Raw genomic sequence first — 19,462 nt, 5'->3', positions numbered from 1 at the left:
AAGACACGAGACAGAGTGCCATGGCCGTTGCAGGTCCTACAGGGTTCGTAGGTCTTCCTCCGTCTTCGAAGAACAAGCAAGATGGTACTGTTCACGGCTATCACCACAGGCAACATTGCCTTTGACGCGCTTTACAATGTGACCACATTTCCCACAGTTTGACGGCATGTCGAGGGAGCAGAGCACGGACGTTCACTACCAAGGACATGAAACAACAACAACACGAAGCTAACGGTACTATCAGTAGGTAAGAAGAGAAAATCCGCACACGCTACCGAAGAAGCATCAGGAAAATTATGAATTGAACCGGAGAGGATTCATGAGAGGTCGTAAGAATTCATGAAGGGTCTATGCGGTAAAAAAATTAGGCCAGAAAGTTTAAATATAGGAAGGGAATATGACATATTTGGATTTAACTTAAGCTTTGACACACTTGGTTACAAAATAGAAAGGGCAACAAGGGGATTTAAAGTTATTGAGGCATTGCGAATATATACATCCCCGTGAAATTACTTGAGGGTTTTGGAAAACGTAGAAAGAAAAATTTCCAAGCCATCATTTGCAATATTTAGGAGTGATGAATTTGGCCAGAAGACTTTGTAAGACCAATGCTAGCACCTTCCTAAAAGAGGAAATGGTTGCCATATGTGAGGAGTATAAAACAAAAGGCTTGATTTAGCACACGGATATCGTGGTACTTAGAATCATCAATAAGAAATTTGAGAGGAAGACAAATGGGTAATTGGGTGATAATCAACTTGGGTTTAGGAAGGCGAGTGGTAGGCTTGATGCCATAGTGAAGTGGAGTGGAGGATCGAGAGTTAGGATGGTCAGTTAGGGAGAGGGTTAAGGCAACCGCTCTTCCCAGGCTTACAAAAAGGTTCTTTTCAGCGTAAATGTGGAGAAAATGGTAAAAGAGGAGGAGAATATGGAGAGAACTGGAGGGAGGAATGATAGTCCGCAGGGAATTGATAAGATCAGTTAAGGTCGCAGATGAACAAGCTTTAGTTAACCAGTGGGCACCGTGATCATTGCTGAGCCCATTGGACAGCCAGCGTGATAGCTATGGGGTGAAGATTAATGAAAACAAAGCAAAGATTACTAGGCTTTCGTGGAAGAAAAAGACTAAGTTGAACGTTAAAATAGGATGAGATAAAGCAGAGCAGATTAAAGAGCTTATCTAGTTAGAAGTGTTTTGGATCAAACTGGTCATAATAGTAGGGACATAAGAAAAAGAATTGTATTCGGCAAATAAGCTTTCGCATGGAGGAAGGAATTGATGTTAAAGACATTGATTAAGGAAGTTTAGAAAATATTCGTGAAATCTTTGATATGGAGCGTGGTTTTTTACACGCCGAGGAATGGCCATTGAAGTCATCAGAGTACATTGATCAGTTAAGTCAGCAAAATATCAATTTATTTTTGTCATACTTCAAGCAAAATCATTTTGAAAAGTTGATCTTATTTTGTTTCATGGTTCTTTTACCCGTGAGTTATATGTTATATATTCTAACGTAAATTTGTTTAAAAGTTTTAGCGTTATTATCCAAATTTTTATTTTTCAATAATTACACCCTCGGTAATCTACCTAAAATAGAGTTTTTTAAATCGGCTAGCCAGAACTGAATCATCTTTCTGGAGTGATCTTCGTGTCTATCAGAGGAAGGAGTGCCCAATTTTTCCGTCTCCTCGTTCTCAACCGTAGTATTTCATATTAACCTTTCCATTAACGTAGTATTTTACCCTAATCTCAGAGCCACTCTCTGCTCATATACGAGGAATGCTCAATAAGGAGCGATCATAACTTTTTATTGAAATAATTGATTCTGAAAAAACCCAACCTTTATCCAATGCTATATTATTATATTAATGCGTGATGCATGTGTGACACAAGTTTAATTGAGTTTCCTCCAGCATTGCGTATCTTCATCGTTGCCCTAGTTGAACTGGTTGTTTCAAGTTGTCACTGACGCAATATTGCAGTCAGATTAATGAAACTTGTAACAAGTGTACATTACATATTATTCGTCAATATGGTCATAAACTTCACTTCTGCAGCATTAATTATACGATTGAAAAACTTGATGAACAATCTTTACTGAACAGTCTTCATGGTTACCTTTTTTCCATCACTATTTTTAATTCATTTGTCCTTAATCCTTACCTAACCTAAAGAACCAGGTGGACATTTTTACTGCTTTGCATTCTGTTTCCAGTCTTCTTATTGCTATTTTTTCCTTCCACAGGCTCTCCTAAAACTTTTCTTTTGCGGTTATGTCGTCTGAATTTTCGTTCTTAAGTGACTCACATTGCCATAAGTAGGATTACATTTTATCTATTTCCTTCTCCAATCCATCTACCCAAATCAATTGCCGAAGCCCGATTCTATTCCTCAATTGTATATTTCGCTTATTTCTTTATAATCTCGACGATATCTTCCAAATTATCCCCTATACATCCTTCTATACTCATTGTTTGAACAATGATTCCTTTTTTCGTACACTTCCACCCTGTCAGGTTCTTTAATTTCATTAATCCACCAGTATTTTTCCTTTCTAAATTTTTTAACTTCAGCAAATAATTACTATGCTCTGGCCAGCGATTTTTTTCATTTCTGCTAATTTTTTGCAGTTCATGACTAGATTTATGACTGATGGGAAATGCAGATAAGCTATCTATGGGTTTTTCTTTTGAACAATTTTTCTTTTGCGAGGGCGCTCTTTTCTACGGATTTGTTTTTGACTGAGCATAAGTCTCGGTCTCGGTCACGCGATGTCTTCCACGCGTACAGTTCCTCAGTCGAATCCTTTCTCATTCCTTTCGGTGGTAGATAGCATATACTATACTAGTATATATTGTATATTCTAGAGTATTATGGCAACATTTTTAGCTAGGATTCTTGTTTGATTAAAGTAATTCTTTCGCTGCAACGCTCAATGTCCTTTACCATACAGCTCATATCTGTTCAACAACATGATCAGTCCAACCTAAGACGGGTACTGCAATTGAAATTAACCAATTATACTCGACAACACAAATAATCTTCTACAAGGTGTGTATAAATCATATGAAAACTAAACAGCACTAAAAACTTCGTCTATTTTGATTCTTTATTAATTGCAAATGGGACTGCCCACTCTAGTTTACAACCTCTTGTAAACATTATATTTTGAGAATATAGTGCCATTGTATTAACAAAATCATTGGATATAAAATTTCTTCGTCGCGCTCACTCTTCAATTATATCTCTTGAGAAACGAGATTAATCACAATAAATACTTATATTTGAGTAAATTTATTTTAGTTGGGGGTCGACTCTACAAACAGCAAAACCTACGAGCAACACATTGCTTAGGACGACCTCATGATGCCCTTTGGTCATATTAAATGTCCTTTGAAATATTCTTTCCCTCGATATTTATTTTTCGAACAAGTTATAATATGGGTTATGCATGGTGTGTTAGTCCCTCTACATTTACAATTCTCTAAGTTAACACCATGCTAACGCATCATAGTAGCTATGTTTGTAAGGTGATAATCCTAAAGCGAATATTGATTTTTTGTGGAAATCTGTACAGCTATTTTGGTCACCTATAGAGGCATCAACAGTAACGAAGTACTGCCAGTGATCAAGTGAGTAATCAATCCATAGAGATCCACCCAAGATCCACCCATCTCTCTCTTGACCACTGGTAGTACTTCGTTGCTGTTGTCTTCCCCGGTGTCAAACTCTCAATCTAGTTGATGGTCACCTAGTTCACCAAAACATGGGCATCGAGTTCCACAAAAAAGCAACATTAGCTATAGGATTGTCACCTTACAAACTCACAGCCAATAGTTCAACCCTATTCGTTTCATTGTGGTAATGTTTTTCCATACTGTAATAGTATGCTGAAATTTCTAGTATTTGTACTTCAAATGTCTTTTTCTTCACTTAATTATTCTGGAGACCCTGTCCGGAGATCAGAATGGGAGAATATTGCTCCCGACCTTTTGTTATAAGCGCAGAAATCATATTGAAGAGATGCTAGTCATTTTGATACTCAATATCTCAAGTTTAATATAGTAAGCACCTTTTTTCTATATCATATGACTCGGCTGCACGCAGATGTTCATATGGACCATTTTTGATAACTCAGTGCCTCGTGCCCCGTCTTCACTAAAAGATGAAGTTACACGTATAAGAGTACATCAGTTGAAGTGCTTGGTTATAACAGAGCGATTTAATATCGGTCATCTCCCCCCACATATGTTAATCACCATTCAGTTTGGACTAGTCAGTAGTGGTAATCGTAAGTTATGGAGCAAAGTAAAAGATTGACAACAAAGAAGATGAATAATATGTATTTAATGTGAGCAAGTCATCCTTTTATCATATACTGTAGTTAATCTTAATGAAAATTAGTTGACAGAGTATTAATTCAAACCAAAATACCATCAGAAGTAAAGAATACTCTCCTTAAGAGGTAGATACAAAGTAATTGAAAAAACCGCTAATATTATGAGGATAGAGTTAACATCTAGTTGTTTATTCAGCATAACACCAAAGAGAAAAAAATTACCCACTAATCACCCCATGCATGCTTCCAGGTGTTTATCCATAGCGTGAATAGAATATTCACGCTGAACTTCATTTCATATGAATTTTATGTTCACCAATTCCAACGCTCAAACAGGTAAAAATGGTAAAAGAATCGTCAATATATACGAGGGTGGTCTGAAAAGTTTCCGACCTCAAAAATTTTAGAAAATTTTAGAAAAAATGTCTTCAATCTTTGTTGGGTCGGAAACTTTTCAGACCACCCATGTGTACATGCAATATGCACAACAGGCACATGAATACTATTATGCTCTTTGCCTTTTCTCACTGGAGATAATAAAGTAACATCTTGCGTAGAGTTACTTACCGTTTCTCAATTTTTCCTCGAAGATAAGCCGAGATTTTGCGAGTTACGACTGAACTCCTGCATGTTTGAATGTGCGTTATCATGACTGTCGTGCAACAAAGTCTTCAAAGTCTTATACATACGCATCCTCACGAAAATCGAAACAAATTCGTCTACGTTAATTAATAATTCATTCAGGGAGGTCGACCAGCGATAAGTTACTATTCCAGGCTCGGCGGCATCCAAGCATTAGCGACAACCGCAGCCGAGGGAATGCTTCCGTACGCTGGATTGCGGGGAAAGCTCAAGTGGCGCGAGGCATTCGGCTAATGAAGAGGGAGTCGCGACGGGTGGTAGTGGTTGTGGATGAGAGGCCAGTTCGGCTCCTCCTCGGGAAGGCCGCTCATTTTTGCGGTCACCCTCGGCAAGGGCTCCGACGGGGATTCCTGAATGCCCCCTGCCTCACGCGCGAGGAGTGCGTTGGCGCAGATAATTTCAGGAATTTCTCGATCCGCGCGACTCCATCTGCGATGTTTCCTAATGGGCTATTCATTTAAGTAGCCATCGTCATCCTAAAACAGTAGTTGCGATGAAATATTAAAGAAATCCATTCTAAGGAACATCACTTTCATGTATAACGATATTTCCTTCATGACAATTCTCCCGGTTTTACACTGCTCAGTCGTTTCACGCGTACCAATATGAAATATAAGAATATTAGTGCATGCAAATTCAAGGGCATAATCGTATTAGGTATATGCCTTTGTCCAGGCCAAATCCAGACCTAGTTAATTTGACAGTCGATGTAGGAACTTATCACTATTGCATTGTAATTCTGAATACCCTACCACAGATTTTCTCTTGTCTTCCTACACCCTCTCTAATGGCGCGGGCGAACCGAACCTGTAACTTCAAGAACGTTTCTTTTGATAAAGCATGATACAAAGATCATATCAAATGTTTTCAGGTAATAGTTCGAATTAAAATTTTTGAAATATTGAGGAATGTAGTTAACATTTAATAGAATTTACGGTACCATTTAATAGTGTTAGACTCATACACGAGTACATAAGCGTACGGAAAGACGTCCACACAGAGGTACACCTAAGGCATGAAAACCTACTTTTTTGGGGACTAATATAGACGAGCGATTGCTTGAATTATGCAAAATATTTTATAACAAAACGCATGCAATACCATTACAGGGCATCATCATTATCATGAGATTGTAAAGAAAATCTTACATGATATGAACAAAGGATTAAATGGAGGAAAAATATTGGACATGATTCATGTGATACCTGGAGCGGAATCATATCCTTCCTGGTATACTACCGTTGGCTTATACGGTAATTTGTATGTAGCATATCATTTTGAGCCATATCTCACTTAAAGAGAATTAAAAACCGCGTTCGAACATGAATTGCTGGTCATTTGACATTTTTCCTGAGTGATGACACCTAATACCTTCTTCTGTATACAATAAAGGTAACAGAGAAATGTTTGCAGAAAAAATACAATTTTATTCTGCGGTTTTGCATTAAGTCTGATAAAACTCGTGTAGAGTGGGCCCTCGGCTACGCGGTCGCAAAGAGGTGCCCCGTTCCCAGATGTTTGATGATTGCAGCTCTTACCTGAAAAACCGCATATGGCACAAGGAGGCCTTTTCGTTGAAAGTTATTACGAGGCTCTGATGCGAATCCAGAGACCTTATTACAGCGGCAATGGAGAGTATTTCCAATGAAATTTTCAATATTGAATGGAACATAAACCAGTTGGAGCTATAAATATTCAAATTGCTGGAATATATTGAGTTCAATTGAACGTTTGAAGTGGCTACACGCGCAGTAAAATGTGATCGCTCGTAGAACGCGTGGACGAGACCTTCGCTTCGAGCAAATAATGTATTCGAGGAATATGTGAAAGCTCATTTAATTACAAAATTTTTCTCTCCGACTACCATTTTTCCACGAATAAACTTAAACCTCATGTGCCATCACTGGAAATGAATATATTTTAGTTTTTATTTCCAGGGTTTGCTGAATATTGATTAACTCTTATTCCATCGACAAGTAATATTTATGGACAAGTGATTTCCGATTTTTCTCGGAAATGGTCCTTGAATAGAGAGTAGCTTGATTTTTTCATTAAAAATTGTCAGATTTCTAAAATAGACCTGTCAATAGTTTCCAAGCTCTTCATGAGGATTTGCTGGCCTCTGTGGCCATTACGTATATATACGTAGTAGTAGTAGTTTTGAGGGGAGGCGACCGACAGCTAAGGTCATTTGCGCCATAGGGGAAGGACAGGAAAGGATGAAGGGTGGAGAGAAACCCGGCGTCGGCATTAGCCTACTCTTTACGAAAGGCGCCAAGGGGTCCGCAGTTTAACGTCCCATCCGACGGACGGCGTACTCACTCAAAGTGCCCTCCACAAAGCACCTCAAGTAGGGATCGAGATACCTCTGAAAAATATTCAACACCGCCGGGATTTGAACCCGCGCCCTCAGGGTGGGAAGCCAGTACGTTAGCCCCCGCACCATCTCGATCCCCGTATATATACGTATATAAGTAGAATTCATGATATGAAATTGCCGTGTATTTGAAAAAGAGTGAAGCACATGCCTTAAGTGACTTCATATTTTATTAAATTGGCAAAAGCGAGATGCTCCTACGCGCGCCGTGGAGGGAACCTTCGTGTCGATTTATAGGCAAGTTAGCACTAATTAGGTCATATTTAACACCGAATGAAACGGGAAAACCCATACACACATCGTTGGACGTAAATTGAGACATGATTCCACCTCGAGCGTTTTTGCTGATGTTCATCTATCGTTTCGTAACTTTCAAATTGAAAAAATCTAGCGAATTCTCGTCGAAATAAAGAGTCAAGTCACATTTTTTTATAAGGCTTTATTCGGTATATTTTCCCTCGTCATCGCTCAAGACGTTTAAAAAGTGAACAAAACGTGAACCTTCCACTGATGTGGAGGTTTTTTCTGGGAACTGTTTCTATTGTCTAATTGGCTATTTGGTTTGCCTATCGCTTCCTCACGCTGTCGATTCCTTATATACAATGTACGCATCGAGGTTCTGCCCGATTTAAAACGACTGTACCACTCAAAACACTGGCCTCGACGCAAAGCTTCATTAATAAAGGCTTGCTGAATCATTCCAAATGTCTCCGTAGCACTTTTGCCAAGTTTTAAACAAAATATCACGCACACACGCTGTTCCTCTAGCTCCTTCACTGCTGTCGTCGCACGCGGCGACGAACAGGTTAAGACACATACCGCTGCTGCTGCGTAACGACTCGACATAAACATCCGCAACACCTCTCGTTGCAGTCGTCAGATGTATCGCTAGATGGCGCACGGTGTCTCGTTTCGACCCGTTGAACGGTTTGCGCAAAATAAAATCAGTCCGGTCTTTCTTTGATCACACCTTGTACATATATAGTCCCGTGAAGAGAATATGACCACCCCGCAAATCGCAAGCTCCTATTAAATCTCGAGATTGGATGCTCTGCTATCCTAAAATGGCTTTTCATACAGTATATATTCAGTGTGTGGAAATACAAAGTAAATTATTGCATTTCATTTCAATAGGCTTTTTATACATTGAGCTCACAATGGAAAACCCTCCACCGTGAAGTTGTATCTTACAGTGAATTTTGCCATATTTTCTTTCCCAATATCATGCCTGTGACAAATAGATATACATATTCGCTAATGCGCACCATCTAATATTTTTGGGCATTTCTTACGTATTCCCTCACAGATACGTTTTGCTGAGATCAGAGAAAATCCTGGTAAAAAGTGCACATTCATTTCTTGTACAGGGTTCGTCCGGAAAATAAGTGTACTGATTTTTTCCCGCCGCTCCAGGCGCGCCCAGCACCGCTCTGACGGGCTGCGATTGGAGGGGGGTATGTTGGCAAGCGACGCTGAAAAAGGCAGTCGGCTCTGAGCTGTGGTGTAGTGAGGAGCTCTGTTAACGCGAACCTCCACGCTCGACCCACGTCACGGAACGCGATGCCGAAGTTTTTGGAGCAGCGTTATTCCATCAAATTTGCGGTAAAGCTTGGGAAATCGTCTACCGAAACTGTCGGTATGATTAACCAGGCTTACGGGGAGTCGGCCATGTCCAGAAACATGATCTTTCGGTGGCACAAGATGTTCGTGGAGGGCAGAGAAGAGGTCGACGACGAGTCTTCGAGAGGTTCCCGATGATGCCTTCGCGGGAGCGTTCCAGGAATGGGAACGCCGCTGGAACAAGTGTATCGACTCACAAGGGTCCTATTTTGAGGAATATTAGCTTAAGATATGTAAAAGTGTAATAAATTTTTTTTCCTGAGCTCAGTACACTTATTTTCCGGACGAACCCTGTATGTGTTTGCATGCGTGTAGGGTGAAAGGGTTTTTGCATGAATGTATACGCCACAGTGAGTGCCAGTGTGCACGGATGTGTTGATTTTGCATGTGGTTTCGTTCTCTTTTATGGGTGGTGACCTAACACACCCCGCCACACGCCCTTGTGGCGGCTTGCCGGGTATTATGTAGATGTAGAATCAGCATAGAATACAAGGCCTGTCCCAGAAAGAGAAGAACTCAGTCGATTAAAACAAATGTATAGCCAGAATTGATGTGTTAACTCAAAATTCTTTGAAGTAGCCCCCTTGTGCGTCCACACACCGCTGCTAGCGGTTTTTCCACGCATCATACACCTTCTGAAAGGCGGCATCAGGAACGATGCTAAGCTCCCTCGACACGGCCTGTTGTATTATTTCCTCGGAGTCATGGTGACGTCCTTTCAGCACGAATTTGAGGTGGGGGAAGAGGAAGAAGTTTGGTGGGGCATCGTCTAAAAAAAAATTTGATCCTCACTCTCATAGTCGAGAAGCTCTTGGCTGGTCCGCGTGCGAGATTCCTTTTCTTCGTCCGAGAGCACTCGCTGCGCCAACTGCGCACACACATTTCTCATGCCCATGTTATCGGTCACAAGTCGATGCACATCGCTTTTAGCATTAGCAACTTTATCAGAAACCATGCGAACACTTAATCTACGATCCCCGTCCAACAAATCCTTCACTCTCGCAGGCTTTTCTTCACTATTTGAGGTCGAAGGTCGTCCTGAACTTTCGGCGTCTTCAACAGCTTCTCTACATTTCCTAAAAAACTTGTGAGATTCAAAAAACCCCGATCTATCAATGGCGTTATCACCATAAGCTCCCTTGAGCATGCAAGGGCTTGAAAATATACGCGATTAAATTTTGTGTCAAGCTCAGAAGATCGGGTTCGGGAGATGCAGCAATGTCCCGAGGAATGGTTTTCCTCTGGGAAAAGATGTCCTGGGAGGTTAGAGAGGTTGACGATGAGAAATGCCCTTGACATCCATAAAAGACATAGTTTGATGAAAATTTGCAAAAATGGAGACACTTAATCAATTCTAACAAATAGAGTAGCTTCAGGCGTGATGTGGTGGCAGTCGAACACAATGAATAACTGATCGTAGCACTTTTCCACTTGATAACATTTTTATTTTACGACCGGATTTCGATGTATTACATCATCATCAGGACCTGATGATGATGGAATACGTCGAAACCCGGTGGTTAAATAAACATTTTATCAAGTGGAAAAGTGCTACGATCAGTTATTCATTTTGCTTAATTCTGATTGACCCCCAAGTGTCAGGATGTTAGCAGAAGAGTGCAATATTCAGAAAACTAGAGTGCATTGTATTCTTACAGAAGATTTAGCTATGAAAATGGTGTGCCAAGATGGTCCTTAAGGTTCAGTCGGAGGACTCCTTGTGTGACAATCTTGTCTTGGACCTTTTGAACCACGGTGAACGTGATCCGAATTTTTTAGAACGGGAGGTTACTGGTGACGAGACATGGGTCTTTGTGTACGACCCAAGTAAAACCATTTTTTACCACTGGATCATGTCAAAGAGGCCATAAGAAGGTGCCTGAACGAGGGTCTTGTTGATGCCTTACAGGAAGCATACCACAAATGACGGAGGCACTGGCATTGGTTTGTCGATACATAACACATACAACTCTCATGAAGAATTTTAGCAATTTATGCTATGATCTGCAGTTCATTTATTCCTCCAGATTTATTCTACTTATTTTTAGGAGAGACCTTGTAAGCCCTTTGGGACGGACCTTGTATCTGTAATGGGCTTTAGGATGAAGCTCATATTGAAATGCTTGATGTTGAAAGTGGCTAGGAAAATCAGTGGTTATTTGACCTATCATGCTCTTTTCCAGTGTATCCATCTAACGCTGTTGATTTACCCTGGGCACATAATCAAAATTACATTTGACAAAATCATTGTTTAGCCTACCGGGATAACACTTCTTGAACCCATAATCAAGCGTGCGTGTTTCGTTGGCTTCTGGAGGGCTCTATCGCCGTAATCATCTCTCTGACTTCCGACCCACTCCGCTCAATCGGTGGCCGGAATTCCCTCCGAGCAGTCGCGCACCTCTCACGGCAACTACCATACTACGTCATCGCTACGCTACGATTTTGTCGATATTCTTTCGCCGAGTGAATGAAGTTTCCATGCGTATATGAACCCCGAACATGATTTTGCTCCAAGCTGAGCACTCTTCCCCCGTTGGCGCCGTCCGATCCATACAAATGCCTTCGTCGGAAGCGCGCGCGGTCGACGAAGCAGCACTCACCTCGCCGCCGGTCAATTACTCCCGACGCTTCTCCCTTTTCTTTCACCCCTTCATCCCTCTCTCGCCCCTCCCTCTCTCTTCTGTTCGCCTCCCTGCTCTCAGGATCTATTCCTCCACCCCGCACTCGGATCAAGCAATCAAACATCCCACGGTTGGCCCATATCACTTTTCGGTTCATCCCAGGAGTTATAAGGCTCTTTCTCCCGACCAACAATGGATTAGCTCCGCTGTTCCATTCGTCTATATCTGTGTTTGAAATATGCGTTAATTTTTTGTTATTAGAACACATAAATACCTGACACACATGACCATTGCAGAGTCACCACTACAGCAATCATCACGTATTTGTTTTATATAGGTGAGGGTGACTTCCACCTGGGGATACCATTGAATATCTTAGATATTCAATAATTTATGAAATAAAGAATGAAGTGGAAAATAAATTAAAATAAAACATATTGAATCTTTTATTCCATAAATGAAACAAACAACCTTAGTTTTTTAGGCAAATGCCAAGATGCTACAAAATGCTACAAGATGCTACAGAATGCTACAAAACCACCACAGAGAACAACCCGAGGGCTTGTTTGACAGGGAAGAGTACATTTATCGACAGGTGAAATATTCATTCACGCGCTCGCCTAGTATTAAGCGCAAAAACATAAGGAATATACACCCATCAGGGTAGGGGGTCATTAAATATCCCTGTGGTAACTGTACTTTCCCAGAAATATCTGGTACACGAAAAATCACATAGCTTGGGTGAACGTGAAGGTGCCTGGAGGCGTCCCCGGGAATCGAGGCTCCTCTCCCCCACAAGCCCAGCACTCTATTCACTAGATTATTATGGTTCAGTTTCGGAGGAAACTGTTTAATTTTTTATTGAACACCCTTGCAGTTAAAAAATGACAATCAATCACATTTATTGTTCCATTATCGTTTCCTTGCTTTCAAAGCTAACCAAATATCAACTACTGAGCGATACAAAATGTAACGCGAGTTGAGCAAAATACATTCACGGAACCGCATCAGACTTCGCAGTTATAGTATCCTATTGGGTGGCATAATGTTCAAGATAAGAAAAACTTGTCTGGTCAATTATCCACCAGTGTATTTGGAGGAAATTTAATAATTGGTAATATTTGTTTAGGATGTACAGTTATTCTTCTTAAATAATTCTCATGATTATGCGGTGCGGATCTAATGATACTCTTTCACGTGTGCGAGTGTATTGGTCCGAATAGCGCTCGGTGGATCAGTGGAATGGACTCATTCCCTTACTCATGAACTTATTGAAGCACTGATTGTTTTGGACAAATAATCGTGCCCTGGGGAAATTATCTCAATAGCGAGGATTCCTCTATGCTGGCACGCAAAATGGAATCTACTTGGAATATTTCCATGAAATTTTACCAATAATAGAGGTATGTCGATAAATGAATGAAATTGAATCCGCCTAGAAGGTTAAATACCATTATAAAATATTTTGCTAGTATTTTGACCTCTGACTGTAGTCCAGGCCAATGTTTGGAGAATCACGGTAAATAAAGAACTGAGCAAATGATTCCATAAATACCCTTGATCAAAACGTTCCCGGAATAACCACCGTGTGGCGCTCCCATCGTTCCGATTTGAGTTCTGTTTTTTTTGTTAAATTGGTACATCTGTTGTTGATATCCCCTTTAAATCTTAGTGTCATAACTTGTTGTGTGTTGGCGATTTTTTACAATTTCAGAAATGGATTTAAATTTGCAACAACGAACTTGTATTAAATTTTGCGTAAAAAACGGATTTAGTGGCGCACGGACGTTGGAAATGTTGGAAAAGTGTTTCGGCAACGATTCTCTAAAAAAAACGGTCGTTTACCAGTGGCACGAGCGGTTCAGAAGTGGTCGTGAGTCAATCGAAGATGATGAACGCAGTGGCAGACCATCGACATCGAAAGTCGGTGAAAAAATTGATAAAGTAAAAGAAATGTTGGTCAATAACCGCAAATTAACCATCAGAGAAATAGCGGAGGACTTGAACATTGCCTATGGATCCGCCCAAGACATTGTGGTTAATGATTTGGGTTTCCGTCGTGTAGCATGCCAAAAGACCTCAATTTCATGCAAAAAAGAGACCGTGTTGACGTCGCAAAAGACATGATTTGCGAGGCTGAATCCGATCCCACATTCATCAAAAGGATCATTACTGGAGACGAGACGTGGGTTTATGAGTACGACACGCAATCCAGACATCAGGCAAGTGAATGGCGTTCACCAAATGAGCCGAGACCAAAAAAACCACGTCGTTTTCAGTCAAAAAAGAAGGCAATGCTGACGGTTTTCATGGATTACAACGGTGTAGTGCATCATGAATTTTTGCCAGAAGGCCAGACAGTAAACAAAGAGTATTATTTGGGCGTTATGAGACGTTTGCGTGAAGCAATTCGCCGAAAGAGACCAGAAATGTGGGCAGAAAACGGCGTGGATTTTGCACCATGATAACGCACCGTCGCACAGTGCTATCATTATTCGTAATTTTTTGACGAAAAATGCAACAAATACCATCCAACAGCCACCGAATTCACCTGATTTGGCTCCCTGTGACTTCTTTCTGTTCAATCGAGTTAAAAAACCATTACGGGGAACGCGTTTTAGCAGCCGAGAGGAAGTAATGGAAAAATCGCAGGAAGCACTGATGGACATACCGAAAACCGAATATAAAAAATGTTTCGAGGATTGGATCAAGCGCTGGCATAAGTGTGTTGCAGTCGATGGGGATTACTTTGAAGGGGACAATATAGATTTAGATGAATAAACTTGTATTTTTAATTTTCTGAATAAATTCCGGGAAATTTTTGATCAAGGTAGTATTCCCTATGCAACGTTTGTATGAAGAGTATCGGAAAAATGGATTTTTTTCAGTTCTTGCTACAATAATTCAAAGTTCTTCCAGGTTCATCCCTTGAGCGTTGACACATTTTTGCCAGCGGATAATCCACGACTCGAAGGCCCCTGGTTAGCTGATTTCAGAAGGTCCTTAAGGGTACGCGTGCAAGACTCTTGACGGTACTTAGTGTTGGTGGTGTCCTTTGAGGGAGAATTTCACTCTTGGGAATAGGAAATAGTCTGCTGGTGTCAAGTTGGGACTGTGAGGGAGTTGGGGAATCGTTGCGATGTCGTTGCCGAAGGCAAGCTCGACTCAGCTGTTGGTCGTCTGTGAAGACCTTCGGGACGAGTTTAGCGCAGATCTTTCGCATCGCCAAATTTTCAGTGATAATGGCGTGTACTGTCATCTTATTTAAGCCCATGAAATTTGCAATCATGAGCACCGACGGTCTGAGTTCACGCATCACTTCACGCACATCTGAGAAAAAAATTGCTATGGGTACTTTTGATACAAGCCTTGTACGAGAATACTTAGATATGGTAGTGGTGTCAAAATCCCCTAAGGAAGTTTTGGGCTTCTGTTTTGTTTTCTCACATTTTTTTCTTTTTTCGTAGTAGATGGCCATTGAATCGGATTCTTTTGACATTAGAAAAAAGTTGAAATTGAGATGTGGGCGTGAATGGTAGTTTTGGAGGTGTCTGTACAAGATTTGACTTAAAGCTCGTGACACATATTATTGGATGTGAAAAAATAGAATTTTTTGGAATGTTTGTGAAAAATGTTTAAAACATTTGAGAAATATCAAATTTATAGCTAATCATTTTTTTATAAAGGCTTTAGTGCTGCAAAAGAGCAATGCTGGTGGATAGCGGTTTTGGGAAAAATATTCCAAAAGAGTTGTCTTGCCGTTAAACCTGTGTTCTAAATATGTTACAAGCGGTCATTTTTAAATTTTCGATGCTAACAATGGAATAGAACATTCAAGAGACATAACCAATATAGTAATAGCACTTATAACTTTTGATGAAAATTAATGGCGTTCCCAACGTGCCCAACCCCATGAAAGAACTAAAAGGTCCTCAAAATCAGCTGTGAACTCATTTTTAGCTAGATATTTAAATAGAGGTTAAGAAATGTTGACAAATCAAGAATCCTAAGCATTTAGATGCATTTTATTTTCAATGTACAGGCGTGGATAGCTATTTTCCCAATTTTAACGAGTAAAATGAGCTCCAAAGTTTCGAGCGATAAGGAGTGGAATTTGAGCGTATTTACCAAAAAAGAGATATTCAATTTTCCAAATTAATGAGCGATTTATTCATGTAAATAAATATTATCTTTAATAAGTTTTATAATATACTATGGAATGTTATAATTATCAAATAATATTATAATATTAAGCGCTTATATCATTAATTATTTTAATATTAACTTTATTAAATTGCGGGAATTTGCGTATCCATTTTTGAGCAAATAAGTTCAAAACATTCTGCATCAGTGTCAGCTCAACGTGTGAATTTAGATCCAATTCTTCCCAAGGGTTTAAAATAAATTAGACGGACATTGCCCACCATAGAGAGTGGATTTTGCTGTAGTATAACTGTCATGCCCAAGCATCCATTGTTGTGGAATCAAGTATTTACTGCATTAAATCGCATCCGCACATTTTACATTTTCAGTGAATTTTAAGTTTTTCTCGGAAAACAATAAGATTTAAGAATCAAAATTATTTGATAAACACACGCATGAGTGAGGCTTGCTATGCTCTGAACTCGTGAGTCAGGCTTGGCATACAGTACGCATGACTTATAACAGGTACTATGGCGCCATAACTTTGTGAAATACAATCATGATGCGATTGACTACACATTGTTACATAAAGTTATAATTGTTGACCTAGATTCGAACGAACAAAGCAATCCAAAAAATAATTCCGAATAATCAAATATTTTCATATCAGGAGAATAAAATAATTGTTAATAATAACATGTTGTACCGTTTATTGACACTGGGAGGATAGTAAAATTGTGGAGTGTGATGATATATTGTGCGAGATTCAGTATCAGTTTCGGTAGCCATAAGCTTTAGAAATCCATGTATATGACTTAGTTGTAATTAAAATTTCTTTAGTACTTATTTTGTGAATTTGGCGTTAATAGGCAAACAAACATCTATGTAAGTATTTCTATGCAATTACTGATATATGGCAGTCTTAAATGTACACTTTATTTAAATTTAAGGCTAGTAAGATACCAAATGTCATTATAATGCAATAATTTCAGAGTAAAAAATCATTCGCCTTGACCGGGATTCGAACCCGAATCCCTTGACGACCGGCTAAGTACTTTGGCCATATAAGCTATCGATGCGAAATTTTGGGGGCTTTAAAGGAACAAGATGCCCAAATAATAATAGGCTTTAACCTCGTGGACTGTGGCGCATCGCGCACGACTACGAATGCCTGTTATATTGTATGCACAGTTTTTCGTCACCCATCTTGCTCCTTTAAAGCCCCCAAAATTTCGGAGTTGAAATGAACGCATCGATAGCTTGACTTGCTAAAGCACCCGGCCAAACATTGAGTGATGCTGGCTTGAATCCCGGTCAAGGCGAATGATTTTTACACTCTGCAATTGCTGCATTGAAATGAACCTTTAGCGGATGGCTTCGTCACAAAGTTACCTTCATGGCGTCTCCTGCAGTTTATTGCAATGCACTATTTGTCAATTTAGATTTTTACATGACAATTTCCAGTTTATTGTAAAATATAGAAGTTTACACGTATGTAAGCTGCGCCGACTATTAAACTTAGAATGTGCGATATACATCGATGGACGATCGACTAATAGATGAATCATTTTTTCGACAGGTATGTCTTATGTCATTGCTTTGTAAGCATGCATTTTTGTGTCTTAGTATCCGTAATATCCATTTTTTAAAATGAATGGGAAGTATTAAATTGCCATTAGATTTTAAATATATAAATTCGTATGGTGGGTACATTAAAAAATGGTACACTTTTAAGAATATATATGAGTTTGCATGGAAACAAAAAATAAAATATTTTCTCATAATTATGGAACATTTCAAATTTACACAAAAATTTCCCCTGGCCACGTTTTCCGCTTATTATAGGGTAAATAATTTCTTTAGGTATGGGAAATTGAATGGGATTACCAAATATGGTTATTTCGTATGAATGGTGCAAATTTAGTGATTACCTAGGGATATTTAAAATTTTTCATACCGGCCGGATATATTGGAACCATAATTAACACTATTCATGATACAGTCATTGGTTATTTTTTCCAGAGAAATTTGGCTAGTTGCAATAGCACATCCATTTTGCTAATATAATTTCAAAACTAATGATCTAAGTAATATCAAACTATTGTTAAAGTTCCGTTTGCGCTCATATTGTTATAAAACAGCATTAAACTGGGTAAACCTAAGTTAAGTTTATTTGCTCAAATGAAATATACGGCTGAAATCATTTGGAGTGCACATGTATGTCGCGCATGTCTCACATTAATCTATTTTCCTTTTTTATTCCGCGGGGAGTTGAGTCCGCTATTTGAGGTCTCACGCCCGGGGAAATGTTGAAATTAAGTGCTCCGGCGTGCCTGAGGCGCGTCGGGCCCTGCCCGCCCACAAGGGTGGGGTGCGGTCGGGTGTGCTTGGGGTAGTTGGCGCTCCGCTGCTTTTGTTTGTCTTTTCCGGCACACCCTCCGTGCTCTGTTCTGAAATCTAGCGTCCAGGGAGGAAAGGGAAGTTATGCGACTCCTTCCTCAAAAACCAAATTTAGCTCCATAAATTTACAAGTGGCCATAGAATTTATACTGGACTCATGGTCACCTACGATTTGAATTCTATTTACAGTACCATATCCAGTTTAATCTAAGGAAAAATAATTATGCAAATTGTGTTTTCTAGTGGATGCCATTTGGGTGTCTTAGTCTCAAGATAATTTTAACTTGGGCATTTCGGGTTAGAATTGGATCCCCCGTAGTCAACTGAAATTTTGTATAACCATTCCAAATAACTGAATTATGAGAGTGGTACCATTCAACTCCGCAAAATTCTGAAGGTATTCTCCCCGGAAGTGAAATCTATATAGTTTTAGAACGAACGACCCTGCCGCGTCTCTCACCGTGACTCCTGTTGCCATTCGGTAGTAATTCGTCGGTGGCTTCTGATAGAATACTTTCAGATCCATGGACTACGCCATACTAATTAGTTTGCGTTGTTACACTTTTTCTCACTGGAAATACAACCAGCACTGCTAATCTTCTCTTTAGCAGTACAGATTGTAGATCTCTCGTTCGATCTATCTCCCTTTTGTCGTAGCTACCTCTCTCAGCATGTCTTGTGCGGTTTAAGAGAGGCGAGTCCCGCAAACATGAACACCTTTCCAACTTTTGCGTAATGAAGTATTCCCTCTATTTTGATCAGGTTCAATGATAACGCGTGAATGACATCAAATATATGAAGCAAACAATTTAAATTACTTTCATGAGATTTATAATCCTACCGTGGCTCTTTTACAACTTAACGTGGTCGAAATATATCCTACCCTTAGTGTTTAAAGCACGCTGCTTTTCTTAACAAGTAAACGATCTTTACTCTCACGCGATGCCTTTAAAGTCACATTCGAATATCATACACTCAACCGCTTTTAACTATTTTCCTTTGTATACAAAGTAAAACAACATAGCCCCTCGCGGAATCATGGATATTTCGTATCTGGCAGAAAATTTCTCTCAGGATAATACGTTAATGATTGAACCAGAAGAAATTAATTGTACACTTACACGCGCAGCAAGCAACACTCGGTAGATAGAATCCACGTTTTAAATGAAACTTCTTTGGAAATTCCAGTCATACTCACTCCAAAGTTTTAAATTAGTCATCAATCTTTATCCTCCGCTTTCGGACGCTACAGTAAGGTAAGGATAATTAAAACGTAGCACTTATTGTCTTTTACCCATAAATGTTTGCCTTTTTTA

General features: G+C 39.7%; 1 protein-coding gene across 1 annotated transcript in view; it reads right to left on the bottom strand.

Moving 5' to 3' along the window:
- The window catches only part of LOC139685795 (dedicator of cytokinesis protein 7-like), a 95,832-nt gene extending 95,664 nt beyond the window's left edge, over positions 1-168 (bottom strand). Inside the window, exon 1 of the mRNA XM_071582913.1 lies at positions 41-168. Coding sequence (XP_071439014.1) covers positions 41-168 — 128 coding nt within the window. The remainder of the gene's footprint in view (positions 1-40) is intronic.
- Between the last annotated feature and the right edge of the window lie 19,294 nt (positions 169-19,462).

This window comes from Hetaerina americana, unplaced genomic scaffold (assembly GCF_022747635.1).
Source record: "Hetaerina americana unplaced genomic scaffold, ioHetAmer1.1.p SCAF_12, whole genome shotgun sequence".
Lineage (NCBI taxonomy): Eukaryota > Metazoa > Arthropoda > Insecta > Odonata > Calopterygidae > Hetaerina > Hetaerina americana.
Note: the sequence above shows the minus strand (reverse complement) of the source record. Positions and strands in the feature narration are given on the sequence as shown.